Here is a 23270-nt window from a genome sequence, read left to right on the forward strand (position 1 = left end):
CATTTTATCGCTCCATTTTTAAATGTTATATGTTAATTATAATCTTATATTTTACAATTTTTACTTCAATCGCGCGGTAGTGGCTCTGCGTCTGACATAACTGTTGGTGTTATGAAACACAACAAACGAAGTTAGGAGAAGCCGAAAAAGTGTGTGTGTGTGCTTTCCGATTTCACAAAAAAAAATTAATGGGCAATTTGTTTAGTGAGTATTGCTCCATGCTTAATTACCTTTCTTCGATTTATTTATTCTTTTTTTTTTTATACCCCACCCCCTAAAAAACAAAATACAACAATTAATAATAATAAAATGTAGCTACTATTCAGCAAAGAAGAAGAAGGTAGGGAAGGGTCGCAAGAGGGGTTTGCTTTGAAATATTTATTTTATGAGTTTATCCCGCACAGAAAACAACGGCACCACCAGTGACACTCCGGCTCGTGAGTTCAACAACAATGAACGTAACGCGCCAGTGAACAACGGTGGCGCGGGTCGAGGGGGCCGTTGGGCCTTTCGGGGTGATTTCCGCTCAGATGAGGGGGGTGAACGTAAGGGAAAGCCGTGGGGGAGGTTCCCGCAAGGGGATGGTGAAAGAGGCAATCGCGGTTACGGTGGAGGTTATCGAGGCCGTGGCGGCAGGGGTCGCGGTGGCGGTGGCGGTGGCGGATTCCGTGAAGGCAGTTTTGGTTTCGAGAACCGGGCACAACAACAGCCACCGCGTGAGGGGTTAATGAATGACCAGGCTCCTCAAGAGGAGAGACAACCAACGGAAGAATCAGAACCGGTGCAGAGGGGACGGTTTGACGTTGATTTCTATGACAGACCTCGCCGCCGGGGCCGAGGCCGGCAGTATGGTGGTAGAGGGGATAATGACGGTGAAAGGGGCTTCTTCGGGGGAGATAACAACGAGAGGCAACCACAGAAACAGAGGCAACAAAACCCAAAGCCGTTTGGTCAGCAGCAGCAGCTGGAACCACAGCAGGAGGATGAACAAGAGGCCGTAGCGTCGCCACAACAGCAGTACAATCAGCAGCAACGGCAGCCTGAGAGGAGGCCCGATACAGCTCCCACAATGGATCCCATTTCTACGAACCCTAACCGCACACAACGCGCGCCACGTTTCCGTAAGAACTGTCGCGACGAAAGGGAGATCGAGAAGCTGTTCGAGAGTCATCATCAACAAAAAGGTATCTCTCTCGAGAACTATGCCAGTATTCCCGTCGACATCGTCCCCCGTGACATTGATGCTGTTGAAAGCTTTGAAGACCTCTTCGTCGAGCCAGCACTTGCTTTGAATATTGCAAAGTGTGGATATAAGGAACCGACCCCCGTTCAGCGCTACGGTATCCCCGTCTGTCTTAACGGTAATGACCTCATGGCATGCGCGCAGACAGGTTCCGGAAAGACAGCAGCATTCCTTGTTCCAGTCGTGCACTACATTCTAAAAAATGGTGTTTCTCCAGCAAAGGACCGCATCAGCCACCCCATTGCCGTCATCATGGCTCCAACTCGAGAATTGGCGTTGCAGATATATGATGAAGTCCGCAAACTGACGTTTCGCACAGATATCTTCTACGATGTCGTTTACGGTGGCACACCGTACCCTACGCGTTTTGAGAACGATATTCTTGTTGCCTGCCCAGGCCGCCTGAAGGACATTTTTGATCGTAACATTGTTTCTTTCAGCTGTGTCAAGTTTCTCATTCTGGACGAAGCGGATCGTATGCTTGAGATGGGGTTTGAAGAACAGATTGAGTACCTTGTTGCCTCACGCTACTCCGACATGCCTTCAAGTGAGGAAAGGCAAACACTCATGTTTAGTGCTACCTTTCCACAACGCATTCTCAATCTCGCGAAACGGTACCTGCGACCGAAGTACTACCTCCTAACGGTCGGCCGTGTGGGCTCAACAACGAAAAACATAACTCAAAAACTTGAGCGGGTGCCGGAAGCGGAGAAGAAGGATAAACTTTTCGATATCATTTACAAGCAGAAGCAAACTGATCTTGTCCTGATATTTGTGGAGACCAAGCGGTCAGCTGAGCAACTTCACAGTGCCCTTAAAAGCAGCGGCATCCCCAGTACCACTATCCATGGTGACCGCCGCCAGAGCGACCGAGAGATCGCATTGAAAGATTTCAAGAGCGGCATTACGCCTATTTTGGTGGCAACTGACGTTGCTTCTCGCGGTCTTGATATCCCCAACGTTGCCCATGTTATTCAGTACGACTTACCAAAGGAAATGGATGATTACACCCACCGTATCGGGCGTACCGGACGAGCTGGAAACAAGGGAGTTGCAACTTCATTTTACGACAGAAATAACCGCAATCTTGCTGTGGAACTGTACCACTACCTGCGTGAACACGAACAGGAGGTACCTATGTGGCTTGAAAATGAAAAGGATGCCGTAGAGGGAGAGCGGTTTGTTGGCGGCACGCGCGGTGGGAACCGACGAGGTGGCGGCGAAAGCCGTGCCGCTGCTCCACTTGGAAACTCGACATGGGGTGAAGCCGCTACTGGCAGAGGTGGCCGCCAAGGCGGTCAGCAGCAGCAGGAACGCAAAGAATCGAATGTGGATGACGGAGGCTTCTAACGATGTCCGACAATCCTCAGAGCGGTAGCATAAAATAGGGAAAAGAGGAATGACCGGGAATAGAGAACCGGTTGGGGCGAAAAGAAAAAGAGAAAAAGCATACATTGTGTCGTGTGCGTCTGCAAAAAGTGAATGATATATATATATATATACTTGGCAGCAAGGTGAAGAGAGACAACCGAAAAAAAATAATTGAAGAGATAAATGAACGCATGAAAGACGAGAAGGAACGAAAAATGAGTTCGAATGATAAGGAGATTCAGAGGAAGAGGGGAAATGGGTGCATATCATTCGCTGTTTATGTGTTATTTTCTCCCACCCGTTTCACAGTGCGTGAGGGGGGAGGTGGTCGTGTAGCTTATCCGCATACTTTCGCACCTTCCATATGTCGTCGTTCCCGCACGAGAGAGGGAAAACTGTGTTAGTGAAGAGTCATAAAAGCCCTCACAAGATTAAGGAATCGAATGCAACGACAAGGCGAGGGAGCACGACGTCGGCATTTCGGTGCCATGAAGTGCACAAGCAATGAATACAACTTCAATTTTGAGGGTATTCTCCCGTTTTTTAAGTGACTGTATCCCTTCAGTATTTGTTTTCGTACTCTAATGGACGACAGTGACGAGTAAGTGGGAGAGAGGCAGGGGGCGAGTGGACATGGTCCGTGCTTACCTATCTTTCAACAAGCACCAACACCCACACACACGCACACGTACACAAAAGTGTAATATATATATATATATTTATTTATATTTATCTGCATATCTACACGTGTCATTTCTTTAGTTTACGGAGTGGAAAACCGTGTGGTGATAGATGTTAAAGGAAATGGAGACCTGAGCAGACAAAAGAACTCCGAATTTACTCTCCTTCCCTTTCACCCAAAGCAAAAGTAAAAAAAAAGTAAACAAGCACAATTTCTAATAACAAAAGATAGAAGAGAGAAAATTAAGAAACAGATATTTCTATCAGTAATAAGGGAAATACAAGTAAAACTGGATACTAACCAGTAACGTTACCGGTTGGTGACGCTACTCGGGGGGGGGGGGCTTTTCGGGAATAACGGTAATGGTAATAATAATAATAATGAATCCAGTAAAAGAAAAATATTAAAGAGTAAAACTACAAGTAGAAAAAATAATTAGAAGGAAAAAAAAAGGGGGCGCACTGAAGCTAAGATCCAACGGGAGCACAATGCAAACATATGAAATAAACAAACAAAGGATTGGCGAAGAGAAGGAAAAAAGTAGCGGAGGGGGGAGGAGCGTGCTGGTGGTGGGATCAGGGACGCAAAAGTCGTTCAAGCGACAAGTGTGAGGAGTTGTTGTCAGGTCTGTTTTTTTTTTTATTTTTTTTTTCATCTTTCGGTATCACCTTTTCCTTCCTTCAATAGCATGTGTGTGTGTGTGTGTGTGTGTGTGTGGATGATGTTGATGATGTTGATGAAAGGGGTGCTCTGCTGCAACTGCCTTTTTTTAAAATTTTTATTACCATCTTCACTTTCACCTCCAGTCCCAACACACACTAACATGTGCACACACGCACACAAAAATAAAAAAATGCATCTGATCTCTCCGTTTACTCTTGCTTCCTTTGAAACATAAACCGCAGGCGGCACATATACTTCGTAACGTTTTACAATCTAAATTGTTTTCTTCCCACTCTTTTCTTTGCCGTATTTCATCTTCCTTTTTCTTGTTCCTTTTTTTTTTCTACTTGTTTTTTGTGGTTTGTGCGCGTCAGTCGTCGCGTGCCACGTCAATTTTTTACTCTCCTTCGTTTTCTGCTTTCAATCTGGGGCCAGGGGTTTCTAGCAACAGTTTGGCGTTGTTTTTTTTTTACTTTTTTAAAGTTGTTGTTTTTTCCGTTTACTTTTTTTTGGGGGGGGGGAGACGATTCTCATTTTTTTTTTTGTTATTTATTTTCACCATATTAATATTTCCTTCCATCACTTCCCTTCGTCGTATGATTTAGCATGTCCATGTGTTTTGCGTGGGGGAATGGAGATGTGCTGAGTGCACCATGAGTTACCCTCCTTCCCATTTTTAAAAAAAAAATCCTATATATATATATATATATATATATATGTATATGTATATGTATATTCGTTTTTTTTTCCTCTTCTTTCCTTCTTTCTTTCCTTCCCTCCAATATGTGCTTTATTACACCCTTTTATGATTATCCCACCGCATCGTGTCGACACTAGCTGGGTAGCACATGTTGTGTTATAAAAGGAAAGGAAGAAATAAATAAATGAGTGAAGAAAAGAGGAAAAACGAAATAGTTGTGGGAAGAAGGAGTGAAAAAAAGAAAAAAAAAGAAAAAGCACACAAACACACACGCACTCAAATGGACATGAAAAGGAGTGAGTGAGTGAGTGAAGCAATTAATTAATTTATTAGTTTACGAAGGGGTCGTAAAGAGAAATGAGGGAAAGTGCGTGGTGTAGAGGTATGTAGGTGAAGAAAATAAATATTTAAGCAACGAAGAAGGTACCGTTCCTTAAAAATGAGAGCAGTGTTTTGTTGTGTGTATGTGTGTGTTTTGTCGTTTCGGGTAGTGAACGAATATTATTATTGAAAGAAAGCTGACAGTGATCCACGATCATTTTTTGTTTGTTTGTTTGTTTGTTTTTTACTTTTTTTTGTGTCTGTTCGTTTGTTTTGGTGGGAAAACGGTAATCGCCCGGGTGAAGGCATGCACCACCTGTTTCTGCCTCCATGTTTAAGGAAGAGGCAAAAAGAAAAAGTCACTTTGAGTTTCTACTGTGTCCCTGTTAGTGGTTCGGATATATAATGGTAGGATAGCTAACAAGACTGGATATAACGAAGGACGAGGTGAAACAAAATAAAAATTATAAATGAGCGAGGGGCGGATGTCGTGGCATATATATATATATATATATATATATGCAAAAGAGGGGTTACCTACCTTCCTTTTTTCTTCTTCCTCTTATAATGTTAAGAGAAAAATAAAAGGTCAACAGAAAGAAGAAATTAAAAATAAAAATTAACCAAAACTGTGTCGTAGCCAGTCGGTGAATAATTCTCTTCTTCCTCCTTCCGCACTTGTTACATGTGATGAATACTACAAAGCTGTTTAGTTTATATTGCTTTCGCTCTGGGACAAACTTAACCTGTTTTCTCGTCGGATTCTTCCTTTACAACTGTTGCTTGTATTCTTTTCCCCTTCAGTTCTTTTTCTGGTCACTGTGTTTTTACCTTCGTTTCGTTGAATCACACGGATAGAGGTTCTTTTTGAAATTCATAGGAGCCGAGGGGACGGTGAAGTTTAATCTGGCGCCTCGCGGTGTAGCGTCTAAAAGGTGATAACGGGAAGTGCGAGTCAGCGTGTTGATTCTAATAATAATAATAATTATTATTATTGTTGTTGTTGTTGCTGTTGTTGTTGTTATTTTTATATTAGGTAGACTTATCGTTCGTACTCACATATTTTTCCTAGGCACATCTTCATACTGTGAATCTTTGTATATTAGCGGAGACGTCACAGGTACACTGTTTCGTCGCACATAATCATTTCTTTTAACCGTTTTAAAGTAACGGTATCCCTATTCCACACACACGTATAGATATATACATATATAACTTATTGGTTTGCGTGTTGTTGGTTGCGTGGGTGTGTTTGTGAAGGGCAAATTAGTTCAAAGGTGCTCGTGCATGCGTCAGTACATCGAAAGATTCATATAATGTTTAAGTGCCGCGTGGCTGTTCTCCTCTCTTCGGCATCATCTTCCGCTACAGGCTCCTGCCAGAGTAATCCTTACAAGGTTTTGGGAGTTGAACCAAACACTCCCTTCGATGAGGTGAAGAGTCGCTTCCATGAACTTGCGCAGTTGTACCACCCCGACATGCCAAACGGTGATGCGGGAAAATTCCGTGAGATTAACGCCGCATACCGGCAACTGCGCGCAACCCACCGTGAGTGGCGGTCGAACAACATGAACACCCAAACTCACCACCAATCGGAGTTTTGGGGTAGCCAAGGCAACACTGCTGATGCCGACAAGGAGGACCATTATACCAAGCAATGGAAAAAGGGCCCCCATCACTCTACCACAAATGCACGAATGCGCGGTACTCAACAGCGAGCATTCATGCACGAGATTCTGTGGTTGTATGAGGGTTACGAGATGGCCCTTATATTGGGAACTGCAGTGGTTGTACTTATCATCGCTTTTGAGCGGTATCTGCTCGTTCGTCGTGTTACCCAAGAGAAGCGGTCGAGGCGGATAGCCATGGAAGAGGGACTCCCTCCGAGCATGCCCTTGGAGGTTGACGAGAATATGATGCGAATGTATAATGTGCCCGTTCCATCCGAGGCAATTGAAATGGACGAAGCCATTGCCAAGGAAATGACTTACCACCGTCGCGCAACTCAGCGACGCTTTGAAGATTTCCGAGAGTTCTTGTTTGTGTATGACCCAGATGGTGTGACCTCGCGCAAAGTCACAACAGTGCGTGTTGCCGCGCCGTACGTCGACGAACCTCTTATACCCACTCGATGCCCTGTTGTGAGGGAGTTTAACTCTGAACAAAAAGGTACAAAATATGAGAACATTTTAAAAGAGGTGGTAGAAACTTCCAGCACAACACCGTGGCTATCGCCGGACGCTCAGTTTGCTGCCCCACTTGTTGTCCAAGGTCTCGCTGTCATACCAATGAATTCTCCCAACACAGCCAAGTGGACCTTCATTGAGTACAAGAACGCAGATAATCCCACGGATCCACCGATGTGTCTCGTGGCACTAAGAAACAGACGATTCGAGAAACTTGGCATGTGCCAGAGGGTAACAATATCAGGGAGTGGGCAACTAAGTGCCAAGTTGCTTCAAAAGCGGGAAGAGGACTTGAAGAATGGTTTGCGAGGGGATGCTCTCGTAAAAGGATCTCCGCTACCGCTAAAGGATACCACAACCGCGCTTGAACACATGAAGTTATGAGCAGCTCCCATTCTTAATTGCAGCATCAGGCAATATTGGCATTCGCCGGAACAGGAAAGCAGCACAGGATATGCTCCTTGACGCACCGTAGGTTTCTGCATCTCAAGGACAATGCAATTAGCCTCTTTGTACATTTTAACGGCAGAAGCAAGAATATCTTCAATATTACATTTTTATTGTGTATCTCAAAAAATAAAAAATAAAAAACATCTAACAATCTTCCTTTGTTGAGCTTACATCCTTTCGGTAGGTAAAAAAAAAAATGACAAAAAATATTAAGTTAAAAACACACTAACAAGAAAAAATATATATAATCATCGAACACAAGACACCGTCATCATTACATTCGTCAAAAACGCAAAATTGACATCAACAAAACACTCACACATATATTAGTCACGCAGCAAGAGGGAAAAGCAGAATTGAAAAAAAAATTTATAAAGAAGGAATGAAGGTGACCGAGATACTAATGTGATGGACCTCGTCGGCTTGCTTTACTGTATACGCAGGATCGTGATGATATTAACCCTGCTCCGCTACTGAGTGTTGAAGCATGAAACGATATCCTTCAGGGCTACTGATGCCTGCGTGGGCAGTGTATGGGGTGTGACTTCCCTTTCATTAACTTCTCTTGTACATGCGTTGAAGCACAATCACACATATAAACGTATGCAACCTGGCGAGTGTAGGCCCGCCAGCTACCACGTGGAGTGTATACTCTCTATCTCTACGACGGTCGTTCTACCGGGCCAAGAAACGGCGTCTGTTACTCAACAGTGGTTTCATTCATATGTTGTGTGACGTAGTGGCCACATGATGATCCATGTATTCACCATATCGACACTGAGTCGGAAACTCCCCGTGACGCACAAGTGATTGTGCATGGAACCGCCCGCACACGCTGTAGGGCACTGACTACTTTGGTACGGGTGCCACATCTTCCTTACTTTACTTACCTCTATCCCCCCTCTTCATTTCCCTGTTGCAACCGTACATACCCTAAACACACGTACACTACTATGATTACATCCATAATGCGTCAGGACACACGAGTGTGTACGTGACTGTTGGATTCTAACGCGACGCCGTAAGCAATATGATCACTCTCCCATCTTTCAATCACTTCATCTCTCACAAGATGTTTATTTTCACTTTTCCCCATCATCTCGCTACATTTGGATTTGAGGTGCGTGTTAGAGTCATTGTTGAATTTTGGCTAATGTTTCGGTTAAGCATATGAACGTAAAAGTGGAATGTGTTATGTTCACCCGCTACCATGCTTTGTTCGCTACCTGTCGTGGCTCACCTATTTGATGGTCCGTTGGGTTAGTATGACGAAGCTAGAGTCGTTGCTTATCGGTGTAATTTGGTTTTGTTGGCATACATTGGTGTAATTTTGTGAAGCTCACCTCCCTTAATCGCCACCCACGTTGGTGTTATTACGCTCATACACCTCTGGTAATGCAATCCTCGTCTTCATGTGTTTTCACTGCATTTATATCTACGTCCGCGTCATAATCTGCAATGCCGACCTGTAGGAGAGTTAGCCACTAAGTTTATTATTATCATTGTTTCAAGAAAGACAAAACTATCCGTAAACGAGAAAATGAAGTACGTCGGATCCATTGACCAGGGAACAACCAGCACCCGCTTCATCATCTTCGATGAGCGGCAGCGCCCCGTCTCGGTGCACCAGGTTCCCCATACCCAGCACACACCCCACCCCGGCTGGTTGGAGCATGATCCGATGGAGATTTTCCGCTCCGCATGCAAGTGCATGTCCGTTGCCATCGCAAAGCTGAGGCAAAAGGACGCCTCTTTCCGCAAGATTGAGGCGATTGGTATCACGAACCAACGTGAGACAACGGTGGCGTGGGATCGCGTTACCAAGGAACCGCTGTGCTACGCCCCTGTTTGGAATGACCTGCGCACGTACGACATCACCAAGAAGGTGGCTGCGGAGCTCGGTGGTGGGGATTCCATGTTCGCATCCAAAATTACTGGCTTGCCTGTAAGCACGTATTTCGCTGCGTTCAAAATGCGGTGGATGCTCGAGAATGTTCCAGCTGTTGCTGACGCATGCCGTCGTGGGACGCTTTGCTTCGGCACGATCGACACATGGCTCATGTACAAGCTGAGTGGTGGCAAGGCGTTTGTGACAGACGTGACGAACGCGTCACGCACCTTCCTTATGGATTTGCGCACGCGGAAATGGTCTCCTGAATTGTGCGAGAAACTGAAGATCCCGATGGAAACGCTCCCCGAGATTCGCAGTAACAGTGAACTCTTCGGATATGTGGAGACGGACGAATGCGGTGTTGCAGCTGCCCTCAACGAGAGGACGCCTATTATGGGCAGTATTGGTGATCAGCAGTCCGCGCTTTTCGGAAATATGTGCTTCGAGAAGGGTGAGGCCAAGAACACATACGGCACCGGCTGCTTCCTGTTGATGAACGTGGGAGAGGAGGCCCGTTTCTCGAAGCACGGTTTACTTTCGACAGTGGGCTTCCAGGTGGGCCGCGATGGACCATGCTACTATGCACTGGAAGGCGCGATCGCGTGCGCTGGTGCTACGGTGGAGTGGATGAGAAGGAACATGAACCTCTTCAGTCATATCACAGAGTGTGAGAAGTTGGCCCGCAGTGTCCCCGGGACGCAAGGTATTGTCTTTGTGCCCGCCTTCTCTGGACTGTTGGCGCCCTATTGGGATCCATCGGCCCGTGGTACCATCGTGGGCATGACACTCAAGACGACTCGCGCGCACGTCATCCGCGCTGCGCTGCAGGCCATTGCTCTCCAGTTGAACGATGTTGTTGGTTCGATGAAACGTGACGCTGGGCTTAACCTGAGCTCCCTCCGTGTTGATGGTGGGTTGTCTAAGAACGGTCTGCTCATGGAGATTCAAGCAAGTTTGTTGGGCGTGGACATCTTAGTGCCATCAATGCATGAGACAACTGCACTCGGTGCGGCACTGTGTGCAGGACTTGCGGCTGGTGTATGGACTTCATTGGAAGAAGTTAAGGCCGTGTCGCGACGCGAGAATTCGTGGAAGACTGTCAGCCCCAGCGGCTCTGCCATGGAGCGTGAGGCAATGATCGCAGAGTGGCGCGAGGCGCTCAAGAGGACGAAGTGGGCAAAGTTGTAGTATTCTGAGGTTATGTGTGCTTTGTGATTTGCGTAATGGACTAACAGGCTGAACGGTATATCTTTTTTCTAAATCATCTCGAAGATTCTGTTTGTTTTTAAGAGGATTATCTTGGGACCTACCACGTTTTGTTATGTTTTCCCATTCCAATATTTTCCCTTTTTGTTCAACACTTTTTTATTGTTTCCTTCGGATTTGGTCACTATTGCTCCTTCTTTGTTGATATCCCTATGTTTTGTTGTTTTCGCCCCCCCCCACACACACACACCACTAAGTACGGTTGCCTTCTATATCAACCACGTTCCGGTCATATGACCTCGTGGAATATCACTTCTGTTTCGTGTCCTTGAAGCATCAGAAGTGGCTGCGGTTTCTGTTTGTAGGGAGTCGGCTTTTTGACTTGGTTCATTCCGTCGAGGTTTGACACGGGGGATGGCACCAACTGTATTTGCTGTGGGGTTTATACTTGGCGCGGTTTCGCACACGCGGATGCCGTGAAAAGGAATGCCACGGCAATAAGTAACACTCAAAACGAATATTGATTTTTTTTATTTTTCCTTTTTCTCTCTTTTTTAATGTGTGCCGAAATAATAACAATAACACCAACGGGCCATGATTTGGCTGAATTGGAGGAGTGGAAAAGAAGAATGCATTCACTTTGTGGTGAAGTGTGATCCTCCATCACTTTCACTTCCTTGAGATCTTCCTGTGCTAATCTTGGCTGGGATACTAAGATATCTGCTGCTGTCACAGTTTTTCTCAATACCCTAACTCCATCTCCAACCTTGTAGTAGCGTTAAAGAAAATAATAATATCTAATCAATTTTGTCTGTAAGGTTGCCTGTGTACCTCATGCGTCTCTTTGTGGTGTTGTGGGGAATGAAGGCGACCGAGATACTAATGTGACGGACCTCGTCGGCTTGCTTTACTGTATACGCAGGATCGTGATGATATTAACCCTGCTCCGCTACTGAGTGTTGAAGCATGAAACGATATCCTTCAGGGCTACTGATGCCTGCGTGGGCAGTGTATGGGGTGTGACTTCCCTTTCATTAACTTCTCTTGTACATGCGTTGAAGCACAATCACACATATAAACGTATGCAACCTGGCGAGTGTAGGCCCGCCAGCTACCACGTGGAGTGTATACTCTCTATCTCTACGACGGTCGTTCTACCGGGCCAAGAAGCGGCGTCTGTTACTCAACAGTGGTTTCATTCATATGTTGTGTGACGTAGTGGCCACATGATGATCCATGTATTCACCATATCGACACTGAGTCGGAAACTCCCCGTGACGCACAAGTGATTGTGCATGGAACCGCCCGCACACGCTGTAGGGCACTGACTACTTTGGTACGGGTGCCACATCTTCCTTACTTTACTTACCTCTATCCCCTCTCTTCATTTCCCTGTTGCAACCGTACATACCCTAAACACACGTACGCTACTATGATTACATCCATAATGCGTCAGGACACACGAGTGTGTACGTGACTGTTGGATTCGAACGCGACGCCGTAAGCAATATGATCACTCTCCCATCTTTCAATCACTTCATCTCTCACAAGATGTTTATTTTCACTTTTCCCCATCATCTCGCTACATTTGGATTTGAGGTGCGTGTTAGAGTCATTGTTGAATTTTGGCTAATGTTTCGGTTAAGCATATGAACGTAAAAGTGGAATGTGTTATGTTCACCCGCTACCATGCTTTGTTCGCTACCTGTCGTGGCTCACCTATTTGATGGTCCGTTGGGTTAGTATGACGAAGCTAGAGTCGTTGCTTATCGGTGTAATTTGGTTTTGTTGGCATACATTGGTGTAATTTTGTGAAGCTCGCCTCCCTTAATCGCCACCCACGTTGATGTTATTGCGCTCATACACCTCTGGTAATGCAATCCTCGTCTTCATGTGTTTTCACTGCATTTATATCTACGTCCGCGTCATAATCTGCAATGCCGACCTGTAGGAGAGTTAGCCACTAAGTTTATTATTATTATTGTTTCAAGAAAGACAAAACTATCCGTAAACGAGAAAATGAAGTACGTCGGATCCATTGACCAGGGAACAACCAGCACCCGCTTCATCATCTTCGATGAGCGGCAGCGCCCCGTCTCGGTGCACCAGGTTCCCCATACCCAGCACACACCCCACCCCGGCTGGTTGGAGCATGATCCGATGGAGATTTTCCGCTCCGCATGCAAGTGCATGTCCGTTGCCATCGCAAAGCTGAGGCAAAAGGACGCCTCTTTCCGCAAGATTGAGGCGATTGGTATCACGAACCAACGTGAGACAACGGTGGCGTGGGATCGCGTTACCAAGGAACCGCTGTGCTACGCCCCTGTTTGGAATGACCTGCGCACGTACGACATCACCAAGAAGGTGACTGCGGAGCTCGGTGGTGGGGATTCCATGTTCGCATCCAAAATTACTGGCTTGCCTGTAAGCACGTATTTCGCTGCGTTCAAAATGCGGTGGATGCTCGAGAATGTTCCAGCTGTTGCTGACGCATGCCGTCGTGGGACGCTTTGCTTCGGCACGATCGACACATGGCTCATGTACAAGCTGAGTGGTGGCAAGGCGTTTGTGACAGACGTGACGAACGCGTCACGCACCTTCCTTATGGATTTGCGCACGCGGAAATGGTCTCCTGAATTGTGCGAGAAACTGAAGATCCCGATGGAAACGCTCCCCGAGATTCGCAGTAACAGTGAACTCTTCGGATATGTGGAGACGGACGAATGCGGTGTTGCAGCTGCCCTCAACGAGAGGACGCCTATTATGGGCAGTATTGGTGATCAGCAGTCCGCGCTTTTCGGAAATATGTGCTTCGAGAAGGGTGAGGCCAAGAACACATACGGCACCGGCTGCTTCCTGTTGATGAACGTGGGAGAGGAGGCCCGTTTCTCGAAGCACGGTTTACTTTCGACAGTGGGCTTCCAGGTGGGCCGCGATGGACCATGCTACTATGCACTGGAAGGCGCGATCGCGTGCGCTGGTGCTACGGTGGAGTGGATGAGAAGGAACATGAACCTCTTCAGTCATATCACAGAGTGTGAGAAGTTGGCCCGCAGTGTCCCCGGGACGCAAGGTATTGTCTTTGTGCCCGCCTTCTCTGGACTGTTGGCGCCCTATTGGGATCCATCGGCCCGTGGTACCATCGTGGGCATGACACTCAAGACGACTCGCGCGCACGTCATCCGCGCTGCGCTGCAGGCCATTGCTCTCCAGTTGAACGATGTTGTTGGTTCGATGAAACGTGACGCTGGGCTTAACCTGAGCTCCCTCCGTGTTGATGGTGGGTTGTCTAAGAACGGTCTGCTCATGGAGATTCAAGCAAGTTTGTTGGGCGTGGACATCTTAGTGCCATCAATGCATGAGACAACTGCACTCGGTGCGGCACTGTGTGCAGGACTTGCGGCTGGTGTATGGACTTCATTGGAAGAAGTTAAGGCCGTGTCGCGACGCGAGAATTCGTGGAAGACTGTCAGCCCCAGCGGCTCTGCCATGGAGCGTGAGGCAATGATCGCAGAGTGGCGCGAGGCGCTCAAGAGGACGAAGTGGGCAAAGTTGTAGTATTCTGAGGTTATGTGTGCTTTGTGATTTGCGTAATGGACTAACAGGCTGAACGGTATATCTTTTTTCTAAATCATCTCGAAGATTCTGTTTGTTTTTAAGAGGATTATCTTGGGACCTACCACGTTTTGTTATGTTTTCCCATTCCAATATTTTCCCTTTTTGTTCAACACTTTTTTATTGTTTCCTTCGGATTTGGTCACTATTGCTCCTTCTTTGTTGATATCCCTATGTTTTGTTGTTTTCGCCCCCCCCCCACACACACACACCACTAAGTACGGTTGCCTTCTATATCAACCACGTTCCGGTCATATGACCTCGTGGAATATCACTTCTGTTTCGTGTCCTTGAAGCATCAGAAGTGGCTGCGGTTTCTGTTTGTAGGGAGTCGGCTTTTTGACTTGGTTCATTCCGTCGAGGTTTGACACGGGGGATGGCACCAACTGTATTTGCTGTGGGGTTTATACTTGGCGCGGTTTCGCACACGCGGATGCCGTGAAAAGGAATGCCACGGCAATAAGTAACACTCAAGACGAATATTGATTTTTTTTTATTTTTCCTTTTTCTCTCTTTTTTAATGTGTGCCGAAATAATAACAATAACACCAACGGGCCATGATTTGGCTGAATTGGAGGAGTGGAAAAGAAGAATGCATTCACTTTGTGGTGAAGTGTGATCCTCCATCACTTTCACTTCCTTGAGATCTTCCTGTGCTAATCTTGGCTGGGATACTAAGATATCTGCTGCTGTCACAGTTTTTCTCAATACCCTAACTCCATCTCCCACCTTGTAGTAGCGTTAAAGAAAATAATAATATCTAATCAATTTTGTCTGTAAGGTTGCCTGTGTACCTCATGCGTCTCTTTGTGGTGTTGTGGGGAATGAAGGCGACCGAGATACTAATGTGACGGACCTCGTCGGCTTGCTTTACTGTATACGCAGGATCGTGATGATATTAACCCTGCTCCGCTACTGAGTGTTGAAGCATGAAACGATATCCTTCAGGGCTACTGATGCCTGCGTGGGCAGTGTATGGGGTGTGACTTCCCTTTCATTAACTTCTCTTGTACATGCGTTGAAGCACAATCACACATATAAACGTATGCAACCTGGCGAGTGTAGGCCCGCCAGCTACCACGTGGAGTGTATACTCTCTATCTCTACGACGGTCGTTCTACCGGGCCAAGAAACGGCGTCTGTTACTCAACAGTGGTTTCATTCATATGTTGTGTGACGTAGTGGCCACATGATGATCCATGTATTCACCATATCGACACTGAGTCGGAAACTCCCCGTGACGCACAAGTGATTGTGCATGGAACCGCCCGCACACGCTGTAGGGCACTGACTACTTTGGTACGGGTGCCACATCTTCCTTACTTTACTTACCTCTATCCCCCCTCTTCATTTCCCTGTTGCAACCGTACATACCCTAAACACACGTACACTACTATGATTACATCCATAATGCGTCAGGACACACGAGTGTGTACGTGACTGTTGGATTCTAACGCGACGCCGTAAGCAATATGATCACTCTCCCATCTTTCAATCACTTCATCTCTCACAAGATGTTTATTTTCACTTTTCCCCATCATCTCGCTACATTTGGATTTGAGGTGCGTGTTAGAGTCATTGTTGAATTTTGGCTAATGTTTCGGTTAAGCATATGAACGTAAAAGTGGAATGTGTTATGTTCACCCGCTACCATGCTTTGTTCGCTACCTGTCGTGGCTCACCTATTTGATGGTCCGTTGGGTTAGTATGACGAAGCTAGAGTCGTTGCTTATCGGTGTAATTTGGTTTTATTGGCATACATTGGTGTAATTTTGTGAAGCTCACCTCCCTTAATCGCCACCCACGTTGGTGTTATTGCGCTCATACACCTCTGGTAATGCAATCCTCGTCTTCATGTGTTTTCACTGCATTTATATCTACGTCCGCGTCATAATCTGCAATGCCGACCTGTAGGAGAGTTAGCCACTAAGTTTATTATTATTATTGTTTCAAGAAAGACAAAACTATCCGTAAACGAGAAAATGAAGTACGTCGGATCCATTGACCAGGGAACAACCAGCACCCGCTTCATCATCTTCGATGAGCGGCAGCGCCCCGTCTCGGTGCACCAGGTTCCCCATACCCAGCACACACCCCACCCCGGCTGGTTGGAGCATGACCCGATGGAGATTTTCCGCTCCGCATGCAAGTGCATGTCCGTTGCCATCGCAAAGCTGAGGCAAAAGGACGCCTTTTTCCGCAAGATTGAGGCGATTGGTATCACGAACCAACGTGAGACAACGGTGGCGTGGGATCGCGTTACCAAGGAACCGCTGTGCTACGCCCCTGTTTGGAATGACCTGCGCACGTACGACATCACCAAGAAGGTGACTGCGGAGCTCGGTGGTGGGGATTCCATGTTCGCATCCAAAATTACTGGCTTGCCTGTAAGCACGTATTTCGCTGCGTTCAAAATGCGGTGGATGCTCGAGAATGTTCCAGCTGTTGCTGACGCATGCCGTCGTGGGACGCTTTGCTTCGGCACGATCGACACATGGCTCATGTACAAGCTGAGTGGTGGCAAGGCGTTTGTGACAGACGTGACGAACGCGTCACGCACCTTCCTTATGGATTTGCGCACGCGGAAATGGTCTCCTGAATTGTGCGAGAAACTGAAGATCCCGATGGAAACGCTCCCCGAGATTCGCAGTAACAGTGAACTCTTCGGATATGTGGAGACGGACGAATGCGGTGTTGCAGCTGCCCTCAACGAGAGGACGCCTATTATGGGCAGTATTGGTGATCAGCAGTCCGCGCTTTTCGGAAATATGTGCTTCGAGAAGGGTGAGGCCAAGAACACATACGGCACCGGCTGCTTCCTGTTGATGAACGTGGGAGAGGAGGCCCGTTTCTCGAAGCACGGTTTACTTTCGACAGTGGGCTTCCAGGTGGGCCGCGATGGACCATGCTACTATGCACTGGAAGGCGCGATCGCGTGCGCTGGTGCTACGGTGGAGTGGATGAGAAGGAACATGAACCTCTTCAGTCATATCACAGAGTGTGAGAAGTTGGCCCGCAGTGTCCCCGGGACGCAAGGTATTGTCTTTGTGCCCGCCTTCTCTGGACTGTTGGCGCCCTATTGGGATCCATCGGCCCGTGGTACCATCGTGGGCATGACACTCAAGACGACTCGCGCGCACGTCATCCGCGCTGCGCTGCAGGCCATTGCTCTCCAGTTGAACGATGTTGTTGGTTCGATGAAACGTGACGCTGGGCTTAACCTGAGCTCCCTCCGTGTTGATGGTGGGTTGTCTAAGAACGGTCTGCTCATGGAGATTCAAGCAAGTTTGTTGGGCGTGGACATCTTAGTGCCATCAATGCATGAGACAACTGCACTCGGTGCGGCACTGTGTGCAGGACTTGCGGCTGGTGTATGGACTTCATTGGAAGAAGTTAAGGCTGTGTCGCGACGCGAGAATTCGTGGAAGACTGTCAGCCCCAGCGGCTCTGCCATGGAGCGTGAGGCAATGATCGCAGAGTGGCGCGAGGCGCTCAAGAGGACGAAGTGGGCAAAGTTGTAGTATTCTGAGGTTATGTGTGCTTTGTGATTTGCGTAATGGACTAACAGGCTGAACGGTATATCTTTTTTCTAAATCATCTCGAAGATTCTGTTTGTTTTTAAGAGGATTATCTTGGGACCTACCACGTTTTGTTATGTTTTCCCATTCCAATATTTTCCCTTTTTGTTCAACACTTTTTTATTGTTTCCTTCGGATTTGGTCACTATTGCTCCTTCTTTGTTGATATCCCTATGTTTTGTTGTTTTCGCCCCCCCCCCTCACACACACCACTAAGTACGGTTGCCTTCTATATCAACCACGTTCCGGTCATATGACCTCGTGGAATATCACTTCTGTTTCGTGTCCTTGAAGCATCAGAAGTGGCTGCGGTTTCTGTTTGTAGGGAGTCGGATTTTTGACTTGGTTCATTCCATCTAGGTTTGACACGGGGGATGGCACCAACTGTATTTGCTGTGGGGTTTATACTTGGCGCGGTTTCGCACACGCGGATGCCGTGAAAAGGAATGCCACGGCAATAAGTAACACTCAAAACGAATATTGATTTTTTTTATTTTTCCTTTTTCTCTCTTTTTTAATGTGTGCCGAAATAATAACAATAACACCAACGGGCCATGATTTGGCTGAATTGGAGGAGTGGAAAAGAAGAATGCATTCACTTTGTGGTGAAGTGTGATCCTCCATCACTTTCACTTCCTTGAGATCTTCCTGTGCTAATCTTGGCTGGGATACTAAGATATCTGCTGCTGTCACAGTTTTTCTCAATACCCTAACTCCATCTCCCACCTTGTAGTAGCGTTAAAGAAAATAATAATATCTAATCAATTTTGTCTGTAAGGTTGCCTGTGTACCTCATGCGTCTCTTTGTGGTGTTGTGGGGAATGAAGGCGACCGAGATACTAATGTGATGGACCTCGTCGGCTTGCTTTACTGTATACGCGGGATCGTGATGATATTAACCCTGCTCCGCTACTGAGTGTTGAAGCATGAAACGATATCCTTCAGGGCTACTGATGCCTGCGTGGGCAGTGTATGGGGTGTGACTTTCCTTTCATTAACTTCTCTTGTACATGCGTTGAAGCACAATCGCACATATAAACGTATGCAACCTGGCGAGTGTAGGCCCGCCAGCTACCACGTGGAGTGTATACTCTCTATCTCTACGACGGTCGTTCTACCGGGCCAAGAAGCGGCGTCTGTTACTCAACAGTGGTTTCATTCATATGTTGTGTGACGTAGTGGCCACATGATGATCCATGTATTCACCATATCGACACTGAGTCGGAAACTCCCCGTGACGCACAAGTGATTGTGCATGGAACCGCCCGCACACGCTGTAGGGCACTGACTACTTTGGTACGGGTGCCACATCTTCCTTACTTTACTTACCTCTATCCCCCCTCTTCATTTCCCTGTTGCAACCGTACATACCCTAAACACACGTACGCTACTATGATTACATCCATAATGCGTCAGGACACACGAGTGTGTACGTGACTGTTGGATTCTAACGCGACGCCGTAAGCAATATGATCACTCTCCCATCTTTCAATCACTTCATCTCTCACAAGATGTTTATTTTCACTTTCCCCCATCATCTCGCTACATTTGGATTTGAGGTGCGTGTTAGAGTCATTGTTGAATTTTGGCTAATGTTTCGGTTAAGCATATGAACGTAAAAGTGGAATGTGTTATGTTCACCCGCTACCATGCTTTGTTCGCTACCTGTCGTGGCTCACCTATTTGATGGTCCGTTGGGTTAGTATGACGAAGCTAGAGTCGTTGCTTATCGGTGTAATTTGGTTTTATTGGCATACATTGGTGTAATTTTGTGAAGCTCGCCTCCCTTAATCGCCACCCACGTTGATGTTATTGCGCTCATACACCTCTGGTAATGCAATCCTCGTCTTCATGTGTTTTCACTGCATTTATATCTACGTCCGCGTCATAATCTGCAATGCCGACCTGTAGGAGAGTTAGCCACTAAGTTTATTATTATTATTGTTTCAAGAAAGACAAAACTATCCGTAAACGAGAAAATGAAGTACGTCGGATCCATTGACCAGGGAACAACCAGCACCCGCTTCATCATCTTCGATGAGCGGCAGCGCCCCGTCTCGGTGCACCAGGTTCCCCATACCCAGCACACACCCCACCCCGGCTGGTTGGAGCATGACCCGATGGAGATTTTCCGCTCCGCATGCAAGTGCATGTCCGTTGCCATCGCAAAGCTGAGGCAAAAGGACGCCTTTTTCCGCAAGATTGAGGCGATTGGTATCACGAACCAACGTGAGACAACGGTGGCGTGGGATCGCGTTACCAAGGAACCGCTGTGCTACGCCCCTGTTTGGAATGACCTGCGCACGTACGACATCACCAAGAAGGTGACTGCGGAGCTCGGTGGTGGGGATTCCATGTTCGCATCCAAAATTACTGGCTTGCCTGTAAGCACGTATTTCGCTGCGTTCAAAATGCGGTGGATGCTCGAGAATGTTCCAGCTGTTGCTGACGCATGCCGTCGTGGGACGCTTTGCTTCGGCACGATCGACACATGGCTCATGTACAAGCTGAGTGGTGGCAAGGCGTTTGTGACAGACGTGACGAACGCGTCACGCACCTTCCTTATGGATTTGCGCACGCGGAAATGGTCTCCTGAATTGTGCGAGAATCTGAAGATCCCGATGGAAACGCTCCCCGAGATTCGCAGTAACAGTGAACTCTTCGGATATGTGGAGACGGACGAATGCGGTGTTGCAGCTGCCCTCAACGAGAGGACGCCTATTATGGGCAGTATTGGTGATCAGCAGTCTGCGCTTTTCGGAAATATGTGCTTCGAGAAGGGTGAGGCCAAGAACACATACGGCACCGGCTGCTTCCTGTTGATGAACGTGGGAGAGGAGGCCCGTTTCTCGAAGCACGGTTTACTTTCGACAGTGGGCTTCCAGGTGGGCCGCGATGGACCATGCTACTATGCACTGGAAGGCGCGATCGCGTGCGCTGGTGCTACGGTGGAGTGGATGAGAAGGAACATGAACCTCTTCAGTCATATCACAGAGTGTGAGAAGTTGGCCCGCAGTGTCCCCGGGACGCAAGGTATTGTCTTTGTGCCCGCCTTCTCTGGACTGTTGGCGCCCTATTGGGATCCATCGGCCCGTGGTACCATCGTGGGCATGACACTCAAGACGACTCGCGCGCACGTCATCCGCGCTGCGCTGCAGGCCATTGCTCTCCAGTTGAACGATGTTGTTGGTTCGATGAAACGTGACGCTGGGCTTAACCTGAGCTCCCTCCGTGTTGATGGTGGGTTGTCTAAGAACGGTCTGCTCATGGAGATTCAAGCAAGTTTGTTGGGCGTGGACATCTTAGTGCCATCAATGCATGAGACAACTGCACTCGGTGCGGCACTGTGTGCAGGACTTGCGGCTGGTGTATGGACTTCATTGGAAGAAGTTAAGGCTGTGTCGCGACGCGAGAATTCGTGGAAGACTGTCAGCCCCAGCGGCTCTGCCATGGAGCGTGAGGCAATGATCGCAGAGTGGCGCGAGGCGCTCAAGAGGACGAAGTGGGCAAAGTTGTAGTATTCTGAGGTTATGTGTGCTTTGTGATTTGCGTAATGGACTAACAGGCTGAACGGTATATCTTTTTTCTAAATCATCTCGAAGATTCTGTTTGTTTTTAAGAGGATTATCTTGGGACCTACCACGTTTTGTTATGTTTTCCCATTCCAATATTTTCCCTTTTTGTTCAACACTTTTTTATTGTTTCCTTCGGATTTGGTCACTATTGCTCCTTCTTTGTTGATATCCCTATGTTTTGTTGTTTTCGCCCCCCCCCCCACACACACACACCACTAAGTACGGTTGCCTTCTATATCAACCACGTTCCGGTCATATGACCTCGTGGAATATCACTTCTGTTTCGTGTCCTTGAAGCATCAGAAGTGGCTGCGGTTTCTGTTTGTAGGGAGTCGGATTTTTGACTTGGTTCATTCCGTCTAGGTTTGACACGGGGGATGGCACCAACTGTATTTGCTGTGGGGTTTATACTTGGCGCGGTTTCGCACACGCGGATGCCGTGAAAAGGAATGCCACGGCAATAAGTAACACTCAAAACGAATATTGATTTTTTTTTATTTTTCCTTTTTCTCTCTTTTTTAATGTGTGCCGAAATAATAACAATAACACCAACGGGCCATGATTTGGCTGAATTGGAGGAGTGGAAAAGAAGAATGCATTCACTTTGTGGTGAAGTGTGATCCTCCATCACTTTCACTTCCTTGAGATCTTCCTGTGCTAATCTTGGCTGGGATACTAAGATATCTGCTGCTGTCACAGTTTTTCTCAATACCCTAACTCCATCTCCCACCTTGTAGTAGCGTTAAAGAAAATAATAATATCTAATCAATTTTGTCTGTAAGGTTGCCTGTGTACCTCATGCGTCTCTTTGTGGTGTTGTGGGGAATGAAGGCGACCGAGATACTAATGTGATGGACCTCGTCGGCTTGCTTTACTGTATACGCAGGATCGTGATGATATTAACCCTGCTCCGCTACTGAGTGTTGAAGCATGAAACGATATCCTTCAGGGCTACTGATGCCTGCGTGGGCAGTGTATGGGGTGTGACTTTCCTTTCATTAACTTCTCTTGTACATGCGTTGAAGCACAATCACACATATAAACGTATGCAACCTGGCGAGTGTAGGCCCGCCAGCTACCACGTGGAGTGTATACTCTCTATCTCTACGACGGTCGTTCTACCGGGCCAAGAAGCGGCGTCTGTTACTCAACAGTGGTTTCATTCATATGTTGTGTGACGTAGTGGCCACATGATGATCCATGTATTCACCATATCGACACTGAGTCGGAAACTCCCCGTGACGCACAAGTGATTGTGCATGGAACCGCCCGCACACGCTGTAGGGCACTGACTACTTTGGTACGGGTGCCACATCTTCCTTACTTTACTTACCTCTATCCCCCCTCTTCATTTCCCTGTTGCAACCGTACATACCCTAAACACACGTACGCTACTATGATTACATCCATAATGCGTCAGGACACACGAGTGTGTACGTGACTGTTGGATTCTAACGCGACGCCGTAAGCAATATGATCACTCTCCCATCTTTCAATCACTTCATCTCTCACAAGATGTTTATTTTCTCTTTCCCCCATCACCTCGCTACATTTGGATTTGAGGTGCGTGTTAGAGTCATTGTTGAATTTTGGCTAATGTTTCGGTTAAGCATATGAACGTAAAAGTGGAATGTGTTATGTTCACCCGCTACCATGCTTTGTTCGCTACCTGTCGTGGCTCACCTATTTGATGGTCCGTTGGGTTAGTATGACGAAGCTAGAGTCGTTGCTTATCGGTGTAATTTGGTTTTATTGGCATACATTGGTGTAATTTTGTGAAGCTCGCCTC

At 47.1% G+C, this 23270-nt stretch overlaps 7 protein-coding genes and 28 non-coding genes across 35 annotated transcripts, besides 11 other annotated features; all 35 read left to right on the forward strand.

The window, feature by feature from the left end:
- Positions 1 to 14: 14 nt before the first annotated feature.
- Positions 15 to 63: a sequence feature (AT_rich).
- A 322-nt stretch (positions 64 to 385) lies between these two features.
- On the forward strand, positions 386 to 2593 carry Tb09.211.3510 (ATP-dependent DEAD/H RNA helicase, putative; the record flags this gene model as incomplete). Its single annotated transcript, XM_822401.1, has 1 exon — positions 386 to 2593. The coding sequence occupies one exon, from the start codon at positions 386 to 388 to the stop codon at positions 2591 to 2593; it is 2208 nt and encodes a 735-aa protein (XP_827494.1).
- Positions 953 to 1040: a microsatellite.
- Positions 2594 to 2805: 212 nt separating the features above from the next.
- Tb09.211.3520 (hypothetical protein, unlikely) lies at positions 2806 to 3018 on the forward strand (the record flags this gene model as incomplete). The annotated part of the gene is made up of 1 exon (XM_822402.1): positions 2806 to 3018. The coding sequence occupies one exon, from the start codon at positions 2806 to 2808 to the stop codon at positions 3016 to 3018; it is 213 nt and encodes a 70-aa protein (XP_827495.1).
- Positions 3019 to 3317: 299 nt separating this feature from the next.
- Positions 3318 to 3360: a microsatellite.
- A 566-nt stretch (positions 3361 to 3926) lies between these two features.
- Positions 3927 to 3948: a sequence feature (AT_rich).
- Positions 3949 to 3985: 37 nt separating this feature from the next.
- Positions 3986 to 4013: a microsatellite.
- A 637-nt stretch (positions 4014 to 4650) lies between these two features.
- Positions 4651 to 4695: a microsatellite.
- A 6-nt stretch (positions 4696 to 4701) lies between these two features.
- Positions 4702 to 4739: a repeat region.
- An 80-nt stretch (positions 4740 to 4819) lies between these two features.
- Positions 4820 to 4914: a sequence feature (A-rich).
- Positions 4915 to 5200: 286 nt separating this feature from the next.
- Positions 5201 to 5254: a microsatellite.
- A 221-nt stretch (positions 5255 to 5475) lies between these two features.
- Positions 5476 to 5501: a microsatellite.
- Positions 5502 to 5965: 464 nt separating this feature from the next.
- Positions 5966 to 6006: a microsatellite.
- A 290-nt stretch (positions 6007 to 6296) lies between these two features.
- On the forward strand, positions 6297 to 7550 carry Tb09.211.3530 (hypothetical protein, conserved; the record flags this gene model as incomplete). The annotated part of the gene is made up of 1 exon (XM_822403.1): positions 6297 to 7550. The coding sequence occupies one exon, from the start codon at positions 6297 to 6299 to the stop codon at positions 7548 to 7550; it is 1254 nt and encodes a 417-aa protein (XP_827496.1).
- Positions 7551 to 8059: 509 nt separating this feature from the next.
- On the forward strand, positions 8060 to 8134 carry Tb09_snoRNA_0094. The gene has a single exon (XR_002989768.1). It is a non-coding gene; the product is annotated as an uncharacterized ncRNA (small nucleolar RNA).
- Positions 8135 to 8235: 101 nt separating this feature from the next.
- Positions 8236 to 8308, forward strand: Tb09_snoRNA_0095. Its single transcript, XR_002989769.1, has one exon. It is a non-coding gene; the product is annotated as an uncharacterized ncRNA (small nucleolar RNA).
- Positions 8309 to 8359: 51 nt separating this feature from the next.
- On the forward strand, positions 8360 to 8468 carry Tb09_snoRNA_0096. Its single transcript, XR_002989770.1, has one exon. It is a non-coding gene; the product is annotated as an uncharacterized ncRNA (small nucleolar RNA).
- Positions 8469 to 8565: 97 nt separating this feature from the next.
- Positions 8566 to 8653, forward strand: Tb09_snoRNA_0097. Its single transcript, XR_002989771.1, has one exon. It is a non-coding gene; the product is annotated as an uncharacterized ncRNA (small nucleolar RNA).
- A 448-nt stretch (positions 8654 to 9101) lies between these two features.
- Tb09_snoRNA_0098 lies at positions 9102 to 9157 on the forward strand. The gene has a single exon (XR_002989772.1). It is a non-coding gene; the product is annotated as an uncharacterized ncRNA (small nucleolar RNA).
- On the forward strand, positions 9157 to 10695 carry Tb09.211.3540 (glycerol kinase glycosomal; the record flags this gene model as incomplete). Its single annotated transcript, XM_822404.1, has 1 exon — positions 9157 to 10695. The coding sequence occupies one exon, from the start codon at positions 9157 to 9159 to the stop codon at positions 10693 to 10695; it is 1539 nt and encodes a 512-aa protein (XP_827497.1).
- An 832-nt stretch (positions 10696 to 11527) lies between these two features.
- On the forward strand, positions 11528 to 11593 carry Tb09_snoRNA_0099. Its single transcript, XR_002989773.1, has one exon. It is a non-coding gene; the product is annotated as an uncharacterized ncRNA (small nucleolar RNA).
- Positions 11594 to 11635: 42 nt separating this feature from the next.
- Positions 11636 to 11710, forward strand: Tb09_snoRNA_0100. The gene has a single exon (XR_002989774.1). It is a non-coding gene; the product is annotated as an uncharacterized ncRNA (small nucleolar RNA).
- Positions 11711 to 11811: 101 nt separating this feature from the next.
- Positions 11812 to 11882, forward strand: Tb09_snoRNA_0101. The gene has a single exon (XR_002989775.1). It is a non-coding gene; the product is annotated as an uncharacterized ncRNA (small nucleolar RNA).
- A 53-nt stretch (positions 11883 to 11935) lies between these two features.
- Positions 11936 to 12044, forward strand: Tb09_snoRNA_0102. The gene has a single exon (XR_002989776.1). It is a non-coding gene; the product is annotated as an uncharacterized ncRNA (small nucleolar RNA).
- A 97-nt stretch (positions 12045 to 12141) lies between these two features.
- Tb09_snoRNA_0103 lies at positions 12142 to 12229 on the forward strand. Its single transcript, XR_002989777.1, has one exon. It is a non-coding gene; the product is annotated as an uncharacterized ncRNA (small nucleolar RNA).
- Positions 12230 to 12677: 448 nt separating this feature from the next.
- Tb09_snoRNA_0104 lies at positions 12678 to 12733 on the forward strand. Its single transcript, XR_002989778.1, has one exon. It is a non-coding gene; the product is annotated as an uncharacterized ncRNA (small nucleolar RNA).
- Tb09.211.3550 (glycerol kinase glycosomal) lies at positions 12733 to 14271 on the forward strand (the record flags this gene model as incomplete). Its single annotated transcript, XM_822405.1, has 1 exon — positions 12733 to 14271. One exon carries the CDS (start codon positions 12733 to 12735, stop codon positions 14269 to 14271), a length of 1539 nt encoding a protein of 512 aa, XP_827498.1.
- Positions 14272 to 15105: 834 nt separating this feature from the next.
- On the forward strand, positions 15106 to 15171 carry Tb09_snoRNA_0105. Its single transcript, XR_002989779.1, has one exon. It is a non-coding gene; the product is annotated as an uncharacterized ncRNA (small nucleolar RNA).
- A 42-nt stretch (positions 15172 to 15213) lies between these two features.
- Positions 15214 to 15288, forward strand: Tb09_snoRNA_0106. The gene has a single exon (XR_002989780.1). It is a non-coding gene; the product is annotated as an uncharacterized ncRNA (small nucleolar RNA).
- Positions 15289 to 15389: 101 nt separating this feature from the next.
- Positions 15390 to 15462, forward strand: Tb09_snoRNA_0107. Its single transcript, XR_002989781.1, has one exon. It is a non-coding gene; the product is annotated as an uncharacterized ncRNA (small nucleolar RNA).
- Positions 15463 to 15513: 51 nt separating this feature from the next.
- On the forward strand, positions 15514 to 15622 carry Tb09_snoRNA_0108. Its single transcript, XR_002989782.1, has one exon. It is a non-coding gene; the product is annotated as an uncharacterized ncRNA (small nucleolar RNA).
- Positions 15623 to 15719: 97 nt separating this feature from the next.
- Tb09_snoRNA_0109 lies at positions 15720 to 15807 on the forward strand. Its single transcript, XR_002989783.1, has one exon. It is a non-coding gene; the product is annotated as an uncharacterized ncRNA (small nucleolar RNA).
- A 448-nt stretch (positions 15808 to 16255) lies between these two features.
- Positions 16256 to 16311, forward strand: Tb09_snoRNA_0110. The gene has a single exon (XR_002989784.1). It is a non-coding gene; the product is annotated as an uncharacterized ncRNA (small nucleolar RNA).
- Positions 16311 to 17849, forward strand: Tb09.211.3560 (glycerol kinase glycosomal; the record flags this gene model as incomplete). The annotated part of the gene is made up of 1 exon (XM_822406.1): positions 16311 to 17849. One exon carries the CDS (start codon positions 16311 to 16313, stop codon positions 17847 to 17849), a length of 1539 nt encoding a protein of 512 aa, XP_827499.1.
- An 831-nt stretch (positions 17850 to 18680) lies between these two features.
- On the forward strand, positions 18681 to 18746 carry Tb09_snoRNA_0111. Its single transcript, XR_002989785.1, has one exon. It is a non-coding gene; the product is annotated as an uncharacterized ncRNA (small nucleolar RNA).
- A 42-nt stretch (positions 18747 to 18788) lies between these two features.
- Tb09_snoRNA_0112 lies at positions 18789 to 18863 on the forward strand. Its single transcript, XR_002989786.1, has one exon. It is a non-coding gene; the product is annotated as an uncharacterized ncRNA (small nucleolar RNA).
- Positions 18864 to 18964: 101 nt separating this feature from the next.
- Tb09_snoRNA_0113 lies at positions 18965 to 19035 on the forward strand. Its single transcript, XR_002989787.1, has one exon. It is a non-coding gene; the product is annotated as an uncharacterized ncRNA (small nucleolar RNA).
- Positions 19036 to 19088: 53 nt separating this feature from the next.
- Tb09_snoRNA_0114 lies at positions 19089 to 19197 on the forward strand. Its single transcript, XR_002989788.1, has one exon. It is a non-coding gene; the product is annotated as an uncharacterized ncRNA (small nucleolar RNA).
- A 97-nt stretch (positions 19198 to 19294) lies between these two features.
- Tb09_snoRNA_0115 lies at positions 19295 to 19382 on the forward strand. The gene has a single exon (XR_002989789.1). It is a non-coding gene; the product is annotated as an uncharacterized ncRNA (small nucleolar RNA).
- Positions 19383 to 19830: 448 nt separating this feature from the next.
- Positions 19831 to 19886, forward strand: Tb09_snoRNA_0116. The gene has a single exon (XR_002989790.1). It is a non-coding gene; the product is annotated as an uncharacterized ncRNA (small nucleolar RNA).
- Tb09.211.3570 (glycerol kinase glycosomal) lies at positions 19886 to 21424 on the forward strand (the record flags this gene model as incomplete). Its single annotated transcript, XM_822407.1, has 1 exon — positions 19886 to 21424. The coding sequence occupies one exon, from the start codon at positions 19886 to 19888 to the stop codon at positions 21422 to 21424; it is 1539 nt and encodes a 512-aa protein (XP_827500.1).
- Positions 21425 to 22259: 835 nt separating this feature from the next.
- Positions 22260 to 22325, forward strand: Tb09_snoRNA_0117. Its single transcript, XR_002989791.1, has one exon. It is a non-coding gene; the product is annotated as an uncharacterized ncRNA (small nucleolar RNA).
- A 42-nt stretch (positions 22326 to 22367) lies between these two features.
- Tb09_snoRNA_0118 lies at positions 22368 to 22442 on the forward strand. Its single transcript, XR_002989792.1, has one exon. It is a non-coding gene; the product is annotated as an uncharacterized ncRNA (small nucleolar RNA).
- Positions 22443 to 22543: 101 nt separating this feature from the next.
- Tb09_snoRNA_0119 lies at positions 22544 to 22614 on the forward strand. Its single transcript, XR_002989793.1, has one exon. It is a non-coding gene; the product is annotated as an uncharacterized ncRNA (small nucleolar RNA).
- A 53-nt stretch (positions 22615 to 22667) lies between these two features.
- On the forward strand, positions 22668 to 22776 carry Tb09_snoRNA_0120. Its single transcript, XR_002989794.1, has one exon. It is a non-coding gene; the product is annotated as an uncharacterized ncRNA (small nucleolar RNA).
- Positions 22777 to 22873: 97 nt separating this feature from the next.
- Tb09_snoRNA_0121 lies at positions 22874 to 22961 on the forward strand. The gene has a single exon (XR_002989795.1). It is a non-coding gene; the product is annotated as an uncharacterized ncRNA (small nucleolar RNA).
- The last annotated feature ends 309 nt before the right edge of the window (positions 22962 to 23270 follow it).

Source organism: Trypanosoma brucei, chromosome 9 (genome assembly GCF_000002445.2).
Source record: "Trypanosoma brucei brucei TREU927 chromosome 9, whole genome shotgun sequence".
NCBI lineage: Eukaryota > Euglenozoa > Kinetoplastea > Trypanosomatida > Trypanosomatidae > Trypanosoma > Trypanosoma brucei.